This window comes from Hyperolius riggenbachi, chromosome 3, assembly GCF_040937935.1.
Source record: "Hyperolius riggenbachi isolate aHypRig1 chromosome 3, aHypRig1.pri, whole genome shotgun sequence".
Taxonomy (NCBI): domain Eukaryota; kingdom Metazoa; phylum Chordata; class Amphibia; order Anura; family Hyperoliidae; genus Hyperolius; species Hyperolius riggenbachi.
In genome coordinates this window covers 335,073,286-335,093,465 of record NC_090648.1, presented here as the reverse complement: position 1 = coordinate 335,093,465, position 20,180 = coordinate 335,073,286, and the positions used below count along the sequence as shown (strand labels likewise).

The 20,180-nt window shown below is 43.2% G+C and overlaps 1 protein-coding gene across 1 annotated transcript in view; it reads left to right on the top strand.

Moving 5' to 3' along the window:
- Nucleotides 1-20,180, top strand: part of LOC137562326 (dynein axonemal heavy chain 3-like) — a 1,996,682-nt gene that overhangs the window by 1,584,600 nt on the left and 391,902 nt on the right. The window contains exon 55 of the mRNA XM_068273663.1: nt 756-938. Coding sequence (XP_068129764.1) covers nt 756-938 — 183 coding nt within the window. The remainder of the gene's footprint in view (nt 1-755; nt 939-20,180) is intronic.

Here is a 20,180-nt window from a genome sequence, read left to right as displayed (position 1 = left end):
CCTTATTACTTGTTTACCAGATAAAATAAAAAAATAGATTTTTGATTTTACACCTGACAGTTACACTTTAAGGGGCCGTTCACACTGCACGCGTTGCTGTTCGGATTTCGGCAACGCGTGCAGGAGGCAGACACGCACGGCATCAGACAGTGCATAGACTGCACTGTCTGATGTTCACACTGCAGGCGTTCCGGCACAGTGCCGTCTGGGAACGCATGCTGCATGCATTTTTTTCCAAAACGTGCGGCTAACCCATTCCAACGGCGTGCGTTGTTATGCATTGCTTTCCGAACGTACGGCCATCCGTGTTTGATGATGTGAATGGGGCTTTAGTGTTTGCTTTATTTTTATTAGAGACATGCTGGTTATTATTCTGTTTTGTAACCCACATAAGCAAGTTCATAATGTTAGACCTACAGCACTGTACAACAAAGTTCAATTTTGTTCATGTTGCATGAATACCAAACAGTTTTGCTACCATCTTTCTGTCATTTTAAGAAATGAGAGGCAGATTTATGAAAACTGGGGCCAAACTAATCTCATCCACAACATACCATCCAGATTCTTGATGTCATTCAAAAGATGGTGCATTGCAGTGACCAAAAGCTTCACTTTTCCTCTCGCTTTCTTTGCTCAGATTTTTATAAATTAGCCCCAGATTGGCAAGCTTTAGTCGGAAAGTGCCAGGTGATATTTCTTTGTAATATTTGTTTGCAAACCTTTTTTTTCATGTCTTAATTTTTTTGGCTCATCAGATCGCAATCATGCAACAAGAGCTGACAGAGCTAAAGCCTATGTTGATTGAAAGAAGCTGCGAGACGGAGGAGCTGGTAAACATTATCGCAGATGAGACGTTGGAGGTTGAAGCAGTTAAAAGTTTAGTTGAAGCAGATGAGGCAATAGCTAACAAGGCTGCTCTGGAAGCCAAAGCCATTAAGGTATGTGGACATAACATATGCAAGCTTCACAGGGGACAGAATTGTAAATTAGATTTAATATTGATCAGGCAATACACAATCAAGAAAATTGGACACACATGTCTTTGCAAAAATGTGGCAGAGGACTGGGTGTTAAAATTAGAACAGAATATCAGATAGACAAAGGCTTGCCTGCTGCTGACATGATGGCGGCTATTGATCAAAAGCGCAGCAAACGCCTGCGAGTTTGTGTGTTATAGTCCCTTACGGACTGCAGGATTCATCATTTTGTTTACAAAGAATATTAAGCTCCACTTCAAGATGGAAATGCAAATGTACCATGCAAAGATATACTGAAGGGTTCTAAAAGCACAGATTCAGCTGCACAAGATGAACCTGACACTGCTGTGCAGTTGTAAATTACTATACAGATGTCAGAGAGGAAATACAGTTAGTGAACAGGCTATACACTCTGTCAAGTGCTGCGTAAGATATAAGCCTATGTAAAAAGACAAAAGGCAACCTGGTACTGCTACAAAAATGGTTTGCTATTTATTTTAGAAAAATGCATACAAAAGGTGTGGCAAGCTGTAGCAAATAGTCATGCACCATAGAAAAATGGTTGCAAACAATTAGCATTTTGTGGAGACCGGAGGAGAGCTGTAGTGGTCAGTGAGTGAGGGCACCGGGGAGCCTGACGGCCAATTCGCATCAGGTGGTGCTTCCTCTGAGGCTGTTATAAGCTTTATATAAATAATAATATTACAGTAATACTATTATTATAAGGTAAAGCTTGATGCAGCTTTTAAGAATACATGGTTAGGGACAACTTTTACTATGATAATTTATATAACATTTCATACACTTTCAATCAGGGGCATAACTAGAGGGGGAGCAGCCCCTGCAATTGCAGGTGGGCCCAGAACTGTGGAGGCCCGAAATACTAATCTTCCCTTCCTCCGGTACAGGGGACTATACTTCAGATCAGGTGTTTTTGTGGCTACACTTGCTATGGGTGTGAAGATCACGATGGCCACTCTTGGTTTATGCCCCTTGTGAGATGGGCCACAAGGCCATGAAGGGCACCAAGGAGAGGTAAGGGAAGGGGTGTGAATATTGAAGGGGCCTCATCAAATTTTGCTGGTAGGCCCCATGAATTGCAGTTACACCCACTGGCATAACAATAGGGGATGCGACCCCTGCCGCCGTGGGGGGGCCCGGGGCCCCCTAGGGCCTGCTTAGGGACTTTTGTGGGGCAGGAGGGGTCACAGCATAAGAGGAGAGTGTGGCCCAGATCGGTGGGGAGGAGGGACATTCCCCCCTCCCTCACCTCGGGCTCTCCTCTCAGCGCTCCCCTCCTGCAATCATTGGTGGCAGCGGGCAGGCAGCGGCAACGGCAGGCTGAACACATTACCTCCTTCTCACCGGAGGTCTTCCGATCTCCAAGATCAACTTCCTCTTTACACAGGAAGTTGCATGAAGCTCTTAGAGATCGGTAGACCTCCGGCAAGAAGGAGGTAATGTGTTCAGCCTGCCGTTGCCGCTGCCTGCCCGCTGCCACCAATGATTGCAGGAGGGGAGCGCTGAGAGGAGAGCCCGAGGTGAGGGAGGGGGGGATGTCCCCCCTCCCCACCGATCTGTGGCCACGCTCTCCTCTTATGCTGCGACCCCTCCTGCCCCACAAAAGTCCCTGAGCAGGCCCTAGGGAGGTGGAGAGGGGGGGCCCGGATTTTTTTGCAGGGGGGCCCAGGGATTTCTAGGTATGCCCCTGGTTACACCACTGCATTAGTAAACCATTTTGGCCACAAGGAATGGTTATTTTCTCATGATCTTTCTCACAAAATACCAACGTATATAATAACCATTTCAGGACCTATTGTGTGAACAAAACAGTACTCTAAATATCCTGGTGACTGAACGGAATTATTCTAAAGTAAATCTGCCACTTCATACACTATAATAAATCAATGCCTGCCTTTTAAAAAAGTATGCTTTCCACACACCTCAGCAATTAGTGCCTATCACTGCATATCATAATTGTGTTACTTCATTGATATAACTTGTATTTCCACTTCTGGCTGGTATTGCTGTTCCATAAAAAAAAATACGTAAAGACAGCCGTGGACAACAGACAGACACCGGCTACCCACCATATAAAAGTGCTTGAATTTATGAAATCAGATTAGTTGGTAAATCCTACAGTGTACACCACTATAGTCAACTGAAGCACAGTGATAGATAATTCCCACAGTTATGACACAATAACCCATGTGGTCTGGATGTCAGATGGATGATGTTCTGCTCTATAGGGGCTTACCAGTTTACTTCTAAAGTTGGCCCCTTGACTTCAATGCAATTAACAAAAGTGTTTTTTACAGAAAATTTGTGGAACCAACCGACGTTCCAGGAAATTTTCACGAGGGATTCTTGCTTTTCCCTAAGCAGGGTTATTCGTCTGTCTCACATCTGACGGTGCAAGGTGTACACAAGAAAAATAGAGGCACGTTAAAATGCTGGTTCAAGTTTATTTTAAATATCTACTTTTGATGCAATGTCAGGAATAAAATGTTCCTCCATCAGTCATTAACGAGAGAGACTTGTCTCAAATGCTGTACTACTTTATGTCTCATATACAGTACAATTGCTAGGTCATATTCTTGGAATAATTCAAAACTAAAAAGCTTAAAGAGAAACTCCGACCAAGAATTTAACTTTATCCCAATCAGTAGCTGATACCCCCTTTTATATGAGAAATCTATTCCTTTTCACAAACAGACCATCAGGGGCGCTGTATGACTGATATTGTGGTGAAACCCCTCCCACAAGAAGCTCTGAGTACCGAGGTACTTCTGGCAGTTTCCTGTCTGTGAACCTTGCTGCACTGTGGGAAATAGCTGTTTACAGCTGTTTCCAACTGCCAAAACAGCATACAGCAGCTACATCACTTGCCAGCAGTAAAAATGTCACCATGTGATAAATGTCAGAATATAAATCAGGGATTTAAAAGATTTTACAATGGGCAAACACTGACTAAATCATTTATACATAATAATTGTAAAAATGAAGCACTTTTTTTATTACATTATTTTCACTAAAGTTCCTCTTTAAAGGACAACTGACGTTAGAGGTACAGTATATGGATACTGCCATATTTATTTGTTTATAAGCAAAACCCTTGCCAGGCAGCCCTGCTGGTCAATTGCTGCAGGAGTAATTCAATCAAACCAGAAACAATCATGCAGCTAATCTTGTGGGATTTGACAAACATATCAGAAACGTCTGATACGCTGCATGCTTGTTCAGGTTCTATTACTAAAAGTATACAAAAACCGGAGGGCGCTGCCCAAACAATTAATTTAAATACAGGGCTATTGCTGTATACACTGTTCCTTGCTGCAACCTACTCAGGTGGGGTGAACCCCCGTTCCCCACCGTTCACAGAAAGAGAAATATTACAATATTTTGAGAGGTGCGCTGAATAAATAGATTCTTACTATATAGAATTAAAAAACTCTTTTTTTATTATTATTTATGCTGCATTCAATTTATATTGTAAAGAGATGTACATTCACTAGGAAGGTGTACATAAAAAACCTGCTAACGTTCATCACGTCCGCATCACCATACCAAACACACTGTTGACACTCACCATCTTTACAATATAAATTGAATGCAGCATAAATAATAATAAAAAAAGTTTTTTAATTCTATATAGTAAGAATCTATTACTAAAAGTATTAGAGGCAGACGGGTCTACATGAAAAGGGCGCCGGTAAAAAAGGGCGCCTGGTGGAGCCCATATATATACCAACTTTGGCTACAAAAAAGGCGCCTGGTGTAGCCCATATAAAGTTCGGCTACAAAAAAGACGCTTGGTGTAGCCCATATAAAAACTTCGGCTACAAAAAAACCAAGGCGCCTGGTGTAGCCCATATAAAAACTTCGGCTAGAAAAAAACTCCGGGATGTGTTAATTACTATTCCCCCTCCAGGCCGCCATGGATAGTGGGAGAATGAAATAATTCGGCTTACAGTGCTTGTAGCCCATATAAAAACTTCGGCTACAAAAAAAAGTCAATAATATGGGCTACAGAGGGGCACCTTACTGTAGCCGAAAAAAAATATGGGCTACAAAGGGGAGCCCGCTTGTAGCCGAAAACCTTGTAGCCGAAAAAATATGGGCTACAAAGGGGAGCCCACTTGTAGCCTATATCAAAACTCGGGCGCCCTTTTCTACACCTTGTAGCCCATATTTCCAGAAATAACATTGATGTCTATGGCGGCGCCCTTTTCATACAGGCAGCTCGGGCGCACTTTTCAACCGATCCCAGGCAGAGGATCAGTAGGACAGCCAGACAATTGTTATTTCCAAAAAAGAAATAAGTATGGCAGCCTCCATATACTTCTCACTTCAGTTGTCCTTTAAGTTTAATTGGTGATTGTGAAAGCAGGGGTGTAACTACAATTCATTGGACCCCTTGCAAAACTTTGATGGGGTCCCAATGTTCACACCCCTTTCCTTGCCTACCCATGGTTCCCTTCACAGCCTTAAGGCCAATTTCCCAAGGGCCATAAACAAGTGTGTACAAAAGATCACAGGAGCGTGCACCTTCCGTCTCTGGATTTATTTCCACAATGGTGACAATGAAACAGTACAACAAGCTTCTTCATTTTTCAAAGTAAACTGCATTACAACATTCGTGCATGGTTGGATCTTACATGTCCTTAGGCTAGTGGGTCATAGTGTAGTGGAGGTGGGTGATGGGCATGAGGGTGGCTAGCGACGGCCGTTTCGCGTCTCCTGGCGCTTGGTCACGCTGCGTACCACTAAAGATGAAGGCCGTGAGCTTCCGGGTTTAAGACGGGACACCAGGCTCCGCCCCTTCCAGCCGCATCACTTCCTCCATACTCGAGCTGGTTGCATTAGCTACGAGGATGCTAATCTGAGGGCTGGAGGGCAGAGATTCAAAGATCCTCGTAGCTAACGCAACCAGCTCCCTGATTGAAAGTTCAGTAAAAACCCCTAACCTATATATTTTCTGAAATCAGAGAGCCAGTAGAATTAAACTAAAGTTTTACCAGTTTTTTGCTTACGAAAACACCAAACTGCTTCATATTCCTGATAAATTTATGATGTTTATTTAAAGTGTACCTGTAGAGAAAAATAGTGGCCCAAATGGGTATTTAATAATCCAAGGCATCCCCCTTCCCTCCTCCTCCTCGCTGTTTGAGCGCTGCGACTTGCTTGCCTGCACTGCGCATGTGCAGATCAGGGCCGGGCCGAGGCATAGGCTGGAGAGGCTCCAGCCTCAGGGCGCAGTGTAGGAGGGGTCGCAGAATTCATTTAGCTGTCATACCTAATTGTGTTTGAAGCAGAGAGAAATAAGAAAAAGGGATACATGGCAGTGACTGCAAGCCAGATAACTAGATATTAAGATGTTGGGGAGGTTGTGGGCCCTGTGGCGCCTCTTAGTCTAATAGCAATCAGTGTGTGACGGCTGGGGTGAGAGGGATGGAGGGGCGCACTTTGGTGTCTCAGCCTTAGGTGCTGGAGGACCTTGTCCCTGCTCTGGTGCAGATGGTTCATGCCTGTGCACCAGTGCAGAGCCTAACAGGCTCGGGTTTGTCAGCAAAGCTCCTTGCTACTGTGCAGGCACGAGGCATCCTGGTCCTGTCTGTGCAGTTTGGCCACACTTGTACTCCTTAAACTCTGGGGGTCCCTGAGCTAGAACAGCGAGGTTGAGGGAAACTAGGGGAAGCCTCTGGAGGATCCAGAGGCTTCCCTGTACCGAAGTATCTGTATTTTTATTTTTTGTAATCTCATAGGTTTGCTGGCTTGGTTAGCAATGCTGACTTCATGTATGCATGTCAGTTGTTGCTTACCTGAAAGGAGAGAACTTCAGTCGGGGTTCTGTCCAATGACCTCCTCTATCCAATGATTACCTAAAAGAGGATGTCTGGGAAGAATTGGGAGAAGGCATCAGCCAAGTATTTCCCTCTGAGCACAGAGTTTACCCTACCTTTCTTTCCACAAAAAAAGAGCAGAAAGAAGAGGTGGTTTGGTGAGTTGATAGCTCTGTGCACAGGAAGACTCCAACACTGCAGACTTTCTATACATTGTCAGATTACCTCTGGGTCATATGACTGGCTTTTCCAAAGGGCATTGTCTGGAACAGCTGCATCAAATTAGATATGACATTTTGGGAATAATGGCATAGTCCCTTATTTACCATTACTAACAATAACAATCTCTAAGGGTGAATTAGGGCTTTAAATGCTTTGCTACAATGATAGCCATTCATCATCATCTCAATGTTATCTATCTGGTTATGGCAAGAATAGTAAAAATAACCATCTCTGAGGAGTATACTTCACCAGGAAGCCCTTCAAAAACATGATAGGCTAGAAGTTATTGATGGACATGCATTTTACCCAGTTTCACTCATCAACACTGCAAGATGGCAGCGTTAATAAAAAAATATTTGCAATTTAATGGATTTTAATGAAAAAGGAACAAAAGGTATCTACTATAAACGAAAAGAAAGAATATTCAACAAAACCCAAAAAGGAACAAAAGGATAATACAGAACTTTCCCAACAATGGATTTGCTGCAGCTTTAAGATGCCATTAAATCAACTAAAATTCTCTCATTTATCCAATCAATATTTTGTTACTCGGATGTTATTTGATGAGCTGTCTGATTTTGTGCAACCATTTGTTTGTTCTAATAATCTGACATCATATTAAGGTGGGTTAAAGTTTCCTGCACCACATCAGTATGCACATGCTTTCATCAAAATGTGTTTTGCCACAGGGGAAAAATAAACATTTAAATTGGCACTTAATTGACAATGCAATATTCCCGTTGTCGTCCTGATAGAGATGGCACGCTACATAATAATGACATCACTAGAGACACTGTATCCTTGTGCCAAACAAGTGACAGTGTACAGTAGATTACAACGTAGCAGGGGGAAAGATGTGGCATTTATGTAGCTGGACCTGCTCAAGCAACTGCCTTATATTGCGTTGAACTCCTGGGTCATAGGAAAGTATGAAATCATTGAAAAGGGCACTTGGGCTTATTTAATATAATTTTATTATCTAGCATAATGTAATTTTAGCTGACCTGTTAGAGCAATATAGTCCTTCAGATACAGCCATGACATTTTATTATTGCGAGCCACATAAGAAATATGGGACATGCATTTTACAATAGAATAGCTTATTTTTTGGCATCGTTCTAAACATATTATGGTAAGAAGAGGGTAGGTTTTTGTTCTGCTTTGTTGCTGGAAAGTGTTGTGGTTTATTATTTGTAACCCATCATATCACTGCTATCTATGGTGCTTTATTTTTAAAACTTTGACAAATATTAAAGAGGCACTGTAGTGACATAAAGTAGAATGCAGTCAATTATTCAGGATACCCATCTTTATGGTAAGTGTCCTGGTTTCAGCATCAGAAACACTTTCTATATCTATATATTGCTGTATATTGATATGTAACCCCACCCTCCCAGTGATTCTCAGGCTACGCTGTTTAGCTATACAGAATTCTCCTCCCCAGCATTCTTTCACCGGCTTTGGAAATTTGAGAAACAAACATTCCACAGAGCTGCACCTGACAGGACTAAAGATGTGACCACATGTGATACATTTCAGAATGTTAATTAGGGAGAGAAAAGATTGTATAATGGGCAGACACTAATTGATTTATAAATGAATATTGTAAAAAGAAAGGATTTTATTCTTTGTTATTTTTACTATAGTTTCTCTTTAAAGAGAAACTGTAAAAAAAAAAAGTCCCCTGTGGGGTACTAACCTTGGGAGGGGGAAGCCTCTGATCCCTCCCCCATCCTCCTCCGTCCCATGATAGCAGCGTTGGCTCCCCAGAAACCACAACCAACAAGGGAAGTTAGCTGTGGCGCAGGCGCAGTTATATTTGCCCTCCCTGGCTGCAGAGCAGGTACAGTAACGACTTTGCAAAGGGGTCAGGTTGAAATAGCTGTGCCTGATCAGGTCTGCTCTATGGTGCAGGCGACTTGTGCCTGTGCCGTATGGCAGACCTGATCAAGCTCGGCTATTTCAACCTGAGCCAGAGCGGAGAGCTGCTCCTGTGCCTGGCTGGAGACAGAAAAGCATGCCTGATGGTCAGGGGCTTCTAGCGCTGCCACCATGGGACGGAGGAGGATGGGGGAAGCCTTGTTAGGATCCAGAGGCTTCTCCCTCCTTAGGTAAGTATCCCCAAGAGGGCTTTTTTAATTACTGGTTTTCTTTAAAGACCAATTGGATTTTTATGCTAGAAATTAGTATTTATTTCACTTGTTTAATACCAGGTTTAGTGAAATAGAGTCTCCTCAAAGCCTATTAAATATTACATATAACTTCCTTTTTACCTTTTTCTGTGAGTTCCATGTGCTGGGTTAATGCTGAAAAGAGTGTGACTTCACTGATATTGCAAAAATAAAATATCTAGACTTTGGTGAATGCTGGCTAGCCTCCATTGTTCTCGAATGAGCTATCTCATCTTTATTAAAAAGCAATAAATGAAGACTTTCATCGTGCTTGCAAAGGGCTGGTTCTAGACTTTCTGCTGCCTGAGGCAAACTTGTGAGGATGCGCCCCCCTCCCCCGATTTGGAATGATCGCACAGCACCCGGCAATTTACTCTGCTTCATTTAATGTTCTCACATGACATGCTGCAGCTTAACACAATAGCACACTGGCTGGCTGTGAGTCTGTGACACACAAACTGCTCCCACTCAGCCACCCCATTCCTCCTCAGTCGGGACAGAGTTGCCTCCTCCTCCCTTCTGCTGTGTTAGTCAAATGAAAAACTGCTGCTCTCCTGTTTTCCCCCTTCTCACTCACTGTCAGACTCCTCATACAGCACAAAAAGCTGCTTTTCCCTAATGGCCTCTTCTCCTCACTCTCCTCTTGCTTCTCCTCCTACTCTGACTGACTACATGCTGTTAGTGTAACCACAGTACAAAAATGCTGCCCCTGTAATCTCTGCGCCTGATGCAAATGTTTCACCTTGCTTTATGAGAAAAACGATCCTGTTGATCACTTACTGTACCGGTATGTCCCTCAATGATTTCTAGTCCAGGAAAACCTTAGCAAATCTAGGCCAATGTGCTTTCCTGTTTAATATTTTGTTTTTCCGTTTACAACACCCTGTATTAAAATGTTCTTTATGTACGTCTGTACTGTTGAGACATTAAATCTTGTACTATCTCATAGACTGCATCTGACACCTATTGCGATAAGCATAAAGTATAACCAAAGCGAGATGCGTTTCACCATCATTGCTCCTATTTTATCTCAGCAGCTCGGAACAATGATGCCTGTAAGCAAGAAGCCAGCATGAAGCAAAATAAAACAACAGATGCATGCTCAAACCGAGTTTAAATTGTGTGTTTTAGTTGCGGCCCATCTCCTTTCCCTGGCAAGTGGAGGTAGCAAATACTATCACAGAGAAGTGAGGAATGATACAACAGATTAATAAGTTCATATTCACTGGTGGCTATAAAGGTTTTACACGTCAAGCGGCTTATGAAATGATGTACTTTCTTAATTTCCCATAATTAATTTTCCTCCAATTTCCTACTTCATCACATTAGCCAGGCAGGCTTAATGCAATACAATAGTGGCTGTCAAAATATTTTACCAAGTTAATAAAATGCTGCCATAGAAAGCTGCATTTTCATTTTAGATGAGAAAACAACAACATAAATATGGTACAATCTGACACTAATTGACAAAGATTTCTGGCTCTCTAAGCATCGTGAGTGGATTGTGTTCATGCTGGCACACAGAAATATACCACATTAAATCACAGTTTATTGTCAGATGTAATGACCTTTAAATAACTTTTAGGAAATGCAATGCCTTGATAAGAGCCTAGTAATGGTGGCTGCCCATATAATCCTGGCTGATAATATGGGAACACTTATAAAGCAGGAGTTATGACCTACACACCCTGCATTTTTAACACTTATTCCTTTGATCGCTAAATGATTAAACTAAATTGGTGTCCTCATAAACTGTTATATAAACAGCATGGTTGTCAAATAGGAAGGATGCATAAATAATGTACACATCACAGCAAGTTTATGTTGGCTGTTATTCCGAAAGTATCACTAATTGTTAAAATACTGTACACATTTTCTAGGGAAGTAACGTAATTTGCAATCAAATTACCTCTGAGGCGGCTAATTTATAGGAGCGTATTATGTAAAATGCAGGTTGCTGAAAGAATTCCGAGTAATATAAACAAACACATACGCTGACTGCAGATATGGTTTAGGACCACAGAATTAAAATATTCATCTTTCCTGAATATCTTAAGTTTTACAAGGGAGACTGGAGAAAAACATTGTAAAGAGGGCAGTGGCGTAGCAATAGGGGGTGCAGAGGTAGCCACCGCATCGGGGTCCTTGGGCCAGAGGGGCCCCGAGGAGCCTTCCCTCAAGCACACTATTAGCTCTCTATTGGTCCTGTACTCGTAATAATCACTTCTACAGATGCTTTAAATAGTAGTAATCATTAACAAACTGTTTACCATCCCCTTCTTGCATCTCTGACACTGTGGTTGTCTTTTGCAGCTTTTGGTGCGCCGCATCATTTGTTATGTATAGAGTGCTTGGGGGGCCCCATGTAAAACTTGCACTGGGGCCCATAGCTCCTTAGCTACGCCACTGAAAGAGGGCATTATTTAGTGTTTAGTGTTTCTGTTTTAGGAAAGCAAATTTTTGTTTTTCTTAACATCTTAGTAAGGGGGCTTTTAGGACCATTGTTGTCCCTTACACACTCCAATGAGTTCTGGGTCACCATGAGCTTGCTGGTTAGTCTGTACCTCTCGGTTTACAAGCCCTACTCCATAGAGCCAAATTAATCCATGCCATGCACTGATGAGGATCAAACAATCCGAAACAGTCTGTATGCATGTTGGATTATTATGGCTCTGTACAATTTAACAAGCTGACACATCATTGCATTCCAGCGGTTCTGGAGGTGTGTTTAGCTTCTAAGGGTACAATGGTTAATTTGCATATATTCAGCAGTGGTGCCTGGGAGACATCTCGAGCTCACTCCAACCTGAATTATCGCAAATTCTTTCTGTTTTAGGAAAGCAAATTTTTGTTTTTTTTATTTTTGTTTTTATTTAGTGATAGTAGCCAGTGCAAAAGGTAGTAAGTATTGTGAGGTTAGCCACTTATTTAGGAAAGGGTTATTTACAGTAAGAGGTATTAAGATGTGAAATGCATTGCCACATGAAGTAGCTATGGCAAATTCTATATCTGCATTTAAAGGGGGCTTAATGTTTTCCATGCATTGAAAGACATCCATGGCTATAATTACTAGGTCATGCCAACTGATGTTGATCCAGGGATTTTATCTGATTGCCATCTGGAGTCGGGAAGGATTTTTTCCCTTTTGGGGCTAATTGGACCATACCTTGTAAGGGTTTTTTGCCTTCCTCTGGATCAACAGGGATATGTGAGGGAGCAGGCTAGTGTTGTACTTTGTTCTCTGGTTGAACTCCATGGATCAATGTCTTTTTTCAACCCAAATAACTATGTAACTATGTAACAATGTGCCAAGGGGCTTGTAGATTTACATAAAAATGTTTTATTCTCTTTCTACCTCACTGGCAGAGGTCATAACATGGAGTGGTTGATAGTGATATGCAAACATCAGCAGGAAAAAGTGCCTGGCAATAGGCAATGTCTCCATGATGCTATGCCTTACTGGGAACACTCATATCTTTTTACAGATCACTGTATTTGCCAAAGCGCATTGGAAACTCAACCCTGACAAACAAATAATCATGAGTCAGCATTGCCTACCTGTTTACTACTGCTTTGAATTTATGGTTAATCAACCCACCCCTGAAGTTGCCAGAGCTTCACTTCATACTTAAATTTGTGCTTACCTGACCTTTGAGCTGAGCTATTGCCTAATTCAATACATACATTAAATATATCAAAATAGCATGTGCTCATTTCCAGGCAAGCATGGTGGCTATGTACCGTATTTTTCGGACTATAAGACGCTCCAGACTATAAGACGCACCTAGGTTTAGAGGACAGAAAAACATGGAAAAAAAGATGTATACTGAACCTGGTGCATCCATATTCCAGGAGTGACTTATGGACCTTCCCGCCCATTTATTGTTCCCTTTGTGCTCCTGTTTCCTCCTGTGTCCTCCATCCCCCTGTGTTCTGTGTTTGTTTCCTCTGTGCCCCTGAGTCCTCTGTCTCCCTGGGTCCTCTGTCTCCTGTGTCCCTTTGTCATACTGTGTCCTCTGTCAGGAGAAATCGTTCAGTGTCTGGCCAACTTAAGTCACTGCTGGGTGACAAGGTACAAGGGTTCATGAGCAAAAAAGTAATGCAAATGCAATTTACAATAAAAACAAGGTGGAAATGATAATTATAACTACAGTACATACAATGCCAGTGCCACAGTTCATAGATCCCTAGGGATAATACAAAGTGCTACAGTGCAATAAATCTGTACAAAAAAGTGCTGATGTGCGGAGTTTCCCTGCAGTCACAAAATGATTAGCTGTGTCAGTAAAAAGTGCACTAATGCCATAAATCCTATGAACTGTAATCCCTGCACATCACATTTAAAGAGATGCCTGCCTCACAAATGCATAGAAAAATGAGAACGGACACACCAAGGGGCAAAGATTACCTGGTGCATGGAAGCACAGCAGCTCTCAGGTCAAGATGTGAAGTGTGCGTGGGTCAAGCTCTATCACTCCATGCGGCATAGGAAGAGGATGACCACAAGCACGAGCGTTGCCACGGGAAAGCCGGTGATGGGATGAGTGGGCGGAACCAGAGCATCGCCGCGGGCAGAACCAATGGAGAGGCCGGTGATGGCAGAGGGCGGGGGGGAAGACAAGCATGCCACGGGAAAGCCGGTGATGGGATGAGAGTGGGCGGAACCCGAGCATCGCCGCGGGCAGAACTAATGGAGAGGCCGGTGATGGCAGAGGGCGGGGGGAAGACAAGCATGCCCGCAAGCCAAACCATCGCCACGGGAAAGCCGGTGAGGGGAAGTGAGTGGGCGGAACCCGAGCATCGTCGCGGACCAAACCAATTGAGACGCCGGGGATGGGCAGAGGGCGGAGGAGAAGACAAGCATGCCCGCAAGTCAAACCGTTGAAGAGCCCGGTAATGAAAAGAGGGCAGGCGGAACACGAGGACAGCCGCAGGTCACAACAATGTAGAAGCCGGTGATGGGCGGGCAGAACACGAGCGTGGCACAGCTTGGGAATACATCTGCGAATCAGGTGGTGGGCGCTGCCTCAGCCAACCAATCATGGCCGCCCACAGCTCCCTGCTACTGAGGAAGTGCAGTGATTGGCCCCAATGGTCCCGCCCGCGGGACTAGCGCGTCCTGTAAGGAGAAGGAGCTAGCTGTGGAGGCCCATGATTGGCGGGCTGAGGCAGCACCCCCCGCCTGATTCGCAGATGCACTCCCAAGCTGTGCTGACGTTTAGGATACAATATTTCCATAACTTGCGGCGTGCAGCATATAGATATGTAGGGTATATCGAAGGAGGAGGAGGTGGGGGACAGCACATCGGAGGGGACAGGAGGAAGGAGAATGGGAACAGCGCCAGTGAAAATTTTGTATTCGGACTATAAGACGCACCCACTTTCTCCCCCCACTTTTGGGGGAGAAAAAGTGCGTCTTATAGTCCGAAAAATACGGTAAATAATCCACAGGATAAGCCTGTTAACAACTGAAGATACAGCAAGTGTACCTACATCTGCAGTAACAGATCTAGCAAGGGCTGAACTGATGAAACCATCTCCTCAGTCTTATGCTGGGAACATACGATACGTTTTTTGTGGTAGATTTTCCATGTGATTGATTTACCATTCTGCTTGATTCTCTTATCTTCCGCTTGTTTTTCTTATGTTTTTTTCCATTCATTTCTGTGAGAAATCGAGCGGAAAACAATCGTGCAGAGAATCAGACATACTGGAATTTGTCAATTGAAGGCATCTATTGGAACGCTTCTACCACAAAAACGAAACGTGTGTTCCCAGCATAAGGAATTGACTTCAGCTTCATATAATAATGCAATTATGTGACAGGAGGGGTTGCATGTTCAGCCATTCTCTATGCCCCCTCCTAACCACTGCTTTGCAACTTAGGACCTACATTACTTGTAAGTTACTATACGTTTTAAAACTGAGGTGAGCAGTACAGGTGGGGTACCAAGCACTCTCACTGCCTGGGACCCCTCCCCCCAGCAAGCTACACCCCAAATGGGTGCAGTTCATCCCCCAAGTGCCCTCACCATCAGGGAGACCACTCACATCTACACTCTAAAATATATTATAGGCAGATTACTGTTATTTGTCATGTTGAGATGCTTCCCACCAGAAAAAAAGGAGGCCATATGCTGTATCTTTAAAAGACAGCAATCCATCATACATAAGTGTACCAGAGAAGTATTAGTTCTGAATATGGCCTTGTATGTACTCATCTAAACAAATTAAAGGTACATTTGAGGCATGTGCAGACAACAAAAGTGAAGCTGATGTGTACGTACAAGCTAGCCGACCTCAGGGGAGTCCTACAAAAACGCATTACAAGCTTTATCTTATTTGCTACTAGTGATGGTCAATGAGATGCAAGTCATTTTGAGTTAATGCAGAAATATGTAAATGTTGTATGCAAATGTATGCAGCTTGAAAATAGTCCAATCGAGTTTTACCTCAGCAGGATTTGATTGGTTAATTTCCAAGCTGCATAAATTTGCATACAAAACGTTCATAATCCTGCAATAACTTAAAGTTCTTTGCATCTCATTGACCATCACTATTGCTACATCTCTTGTCTGCATTTCTATTCACCCTCCGAGCAGGAAGTGGGGTACCGATGTATCCCAGCACCTCTTGCCCAACCATAGCTTATTATGGAGGTTGGATGAGCTGATATATTATCCCCTGATATGGCAGAATGTGTGGCATGTGAGAGCACCTTCTCTGCCATCACTCCTCACCTGGAGAAGTGGTATGAAATAACAGTCATTTTGTACATGTTTAGGACTGAAGACAATGAAACCAAGATTTTTTTAAGCACTAAGTACAACACAAGGATGTACAGTCCTGAAGCTCCTGCATACAGAGAGAATTATTCTGCAGATGCGGCATAGGCAATGACCTTTGGGTGTCAAGTGTATTGTGCTTGGCAACAACCCAGAATGTAGCATGTTATAAAAAAAGGACATGTCTGTTTGATGCTGTAAAACTGCATAATTAACATGTGAAAACATATTTAAAAACTGTGAACTTTTAATTGTTGCAGCTGTGGTTTAAAGATTGGTTAATTTTGAGTACACATCTGATATATTTCATATTCAATATAAGAAGAGTAAATCACTGAACCAGGTGGATTCTTTTCAGACTGCATTGTGCATGCTTGAAGCTAGTACTCTCATTGTGGAACTGAGAAAAGTCATCATTATTTACAGCTATAGTCACATTTTCCCGAAAGATTCGACGTGCAGCAGGGGCATAGCTAGAAACGATGGGACCCCATAGTAAAAATGTTGGTTGGGACCTGTCACAAAAAGTGATAAGGCACCTTTGTGCTTTCCCAGACGCACATGTTTTAGGTAGCCAGAGGTGCCAGCCCAGTATTAGTAGCCAGATGTACCCACAGTAATAGGAAGCCCCCCAGTACAGGTAACCAGAGGTGCCCCTAAATAAAATCAGTCAAATGTACCCTCAGTATTTGGTAGATCCCCAGTATGGATAGTCAGAGGGGCCTCCAGTAATAAATAACCCCTATTATAAGGAGCTAGAGGGGCCCCCAGTATTAGGTGGCCCCCCAGTATAGGTAACCAGAAGCACTCCCAACTAAAGGCAGTCAAAAGTACCCCCAGTATTTGGTAGATCCCCAGTATGGATAGTCAGAGGGTCCTCCAGTAAGAAATAGCCCCCCAGTATAAGTAACCAGAGGGGTTGGAGCTAGTCTACTTTAGGGGACCCACCGTAAATCCCCAAAGAGAATTTGAGCTGAGCTGGGCTGAAAACAGAACGAATCTCCGCTTTCAGCTCTTTTAAACCCCCACAAGCCATATATCTATGGAAAGCTGAGAATCTGCTCTACCAAATGATGTTACTTTCGGTGAGCAAAAAGTGAAACTCACCGTGTACGAGCCGCCGAACGGCCGCGATCGCGGCTCCGTCGGCCATCTTACATCTCTACTGCTCCTATTTTTCTCCCTCCTCATTGGAGGGATTGTTAGCTGGGGGGCGTGCCAGAAACTGCTGTCCCTTCTCCCCAGACAAGGCTCAAACCCACAAGTAGCTACTGACTGTACTTTCCCTCCCTGGAAATATCAGCAACTTCTGAATAAGACTGAATAAGTGCTAGGCATTGCTAGGATTAGAAGACTCACAAGTTACCACCTCTACCGGCCTTCAGGGCTGAGAAAATAATAGTTTGGCCGACTGAAATTAAAACTGTACCGAACAGAAGAAGTTTACATTTCACGTTTTTTTTTTCTCTGGCACGCCCCCAGCTAACAATCCCTCCAATGAGGAGGGAGAAAAATAGTAGCAGCAGAGATGTAAGATGGCCGACGGAGCCGCGATCGGCGGCTCGTACACGGTGAGTTTCACTTTTTACTCACCGAAAGTAACATCATTTGGTAGAGCAGATTCTCAGCTTTCCATAGATATATGGCTTGTGGGGGTTTAAAAGAGCTGAAAGCGGAGATTCGTTCCGTTTTCAGCACAGTTTAAATTCTCTATGGGGATTTACGGTGGGTCCCCTAAAGTAGACTAGCTCCGAGGGGTTTCCAGTAATAGTCTTCCTGTATAGGTAGCAGAGGGGCCCCCAGTATTAGGTAACCCCCAGTACAGATAACTTATTTTCTTTGCTTTGCTTGCATTACTCTGCACCTCAGGGGGCTCACTAAAGGGATCCCATTATCACTGCCAGTCATGGTCACTGGTACCCCCCTTGGCTATGGGCCCCCTTAGCAGCCGCTATGACTGCTATGGTGATCCCTATGCCACTGACGTACAGGGATTGTGTTCCGTCATGGAGGCTTTTACATTTACAGTTTAGAATAGACCTATACCCTGCTATATGAACCATTCTCCATATAGAAAGATTATTGCCTTCTCTGCTTGTTAGCATTTTCATTATTTTTATTATCATATTATATCCTCCACATTACCTATATAGCCTAACTGTAAAGAGTAAATGAAGATGTCCCACATAATTGCTTTATACATTCATGTGAAGTATTCCATGCATTGCAGCCTATAGACAGGGTACCTTCATTAGTTTTGGTTAGCCAAGTAACATTGCTATTTGGCTACCCACAGCTGACGAATGTGAAAAACAGAAAAGGGTCCATATGCAATTCACTTTAACCTAAGTTATCATCTAGGATATCATTTTTCCTGTTCTGCTTAAAATAACTTTTCAGCACTCTTTAAAGTGTACCAGAGACGATATATAGTAAAAGTTTTATACATAGTAAATAGCTTGCATCCATATGCATAATTCCTATAGGTGGAGACTGTTCATTGATTTGCACTTTAAATCATTTGACATTTACGCATACACACCAGGGTATCTCTTTAATATTATGTGGGGTCTAGCAATGCTCAGAGGCAATAAGCTGATCAGAGAAGTTGTTTCTGTGAATTATAGTTACTCATATTAGGTTCATGTTTCTCTTGCTCTTTTGCTGAGCCAAATTCCCTACAATTTCCTGCAATGGCACGGCACACCAGAGACACTATTTACTGTTTTCAATATGAATCCTGTCAAATGGGCCACTTTCATGTTATGCATTTAATACCCTATGTCTCCTTTCCACTATATGGCATTTACAGTGTAGTCACTTTTCATTCTCTCATCTTCTCACTGTAAAATGGACATTCACCTCAGGCTTTGAGAAATGAGAAGACCTGCCGTACAAGCAACCTGTAAATCCCTGAGCAAGCATTGGGACAGAGCCCAAAGGAACCATTTTCTTGTACAAAGTGACTTTTATCAGTAAAGACAGACTTTCCTGACATGCAGAAATTCTGCTGCGAATGAATTGTCACAAAAAATTGAATGTTTAAGTGAAATACCGTTAAAGTCAAAGGCATTACTAACAGGGCTTCCGGTGTCCTTTGTTGCTATGAGCATAGCACTTGACACCTACACCATAGGTTAGTGAGCACTAAACAAATGCAGGTTCAGATAATCAGAAACTTTATGCTTGTACCTACAGAAGTCAAGAAACTTGTGTGAATGTTGGTGTTGTAAATAGGAATGTAGACCAAGCTTTCAGTGAAAAAGCAAAAATGTAGAATGCATTATATATAATATTTCTGCTGTTGCATTTGCTTAACCTCCTGGGCGATAATCCCGAGCTGAGCTCGGGGTATATCGCGCAGGAGGATTTCTCAGGCCCTGGTGGGCAGATTTGCATAATTTTTTTTTTGTTACACGCAACTAGCACTTTGCAAGCTGCGTGTAACTTCCGCTCGCCGCCGCTCCGCCGCCGCTCGCCGTGCCGTGCAGCCCCTCCCCCTACCGACCCCTTGCGCAGCCTGGCCAATCAGTGCCAGGCAGCGCTGAGGGGTGGATCGGGACTCCCTCTGACGTCACGACGTCCATGACGTCGGTGACGTCATCCCGCCCCGTCGCCATGGCGACCGGGGAAGCCCAGCAGGAAATCCCGATCTCAACGGGATTTCCTGCTTACTCTGATCGCCGAAGGTGATCGGAGTGGGTGGGGGGATGCCGCTGCGCTGCGGCTATCATGTAGCGAGCCCTGGGCTCGCTACATGATTTAAAAAATAAAAAAAATTGAAAAATAGTGCTGCGCCACCTCCTAGGCGATATAATTGTATCGCCCAGAGGGTTAACAATCATATTACTGCCCAATTATGTTGAAAGTGGAGATGCTAATCTTATTTCTGCTATATAACCACTATTCATACATGTTACATGGTCAATATATATTGAATTCTACTAAAGTACTGTAAATACAATATAAAAACAAAAATAATGATAATGCTTCTATGTAGAAAGCTGCATTTTTTGTTCAGACTGAACAATTTTGTAGCTATAATAACAATACTCTGTTTGGATTGACCATAAAATTTCACCTTGCTACATGAGTAGCTAGACTGTTTCTGAGGAATGGCTTCCCCTCCTCCGCCTCATTCGTTGACTCTTCATGACCATATGTACTTTTGCAAGCCACATG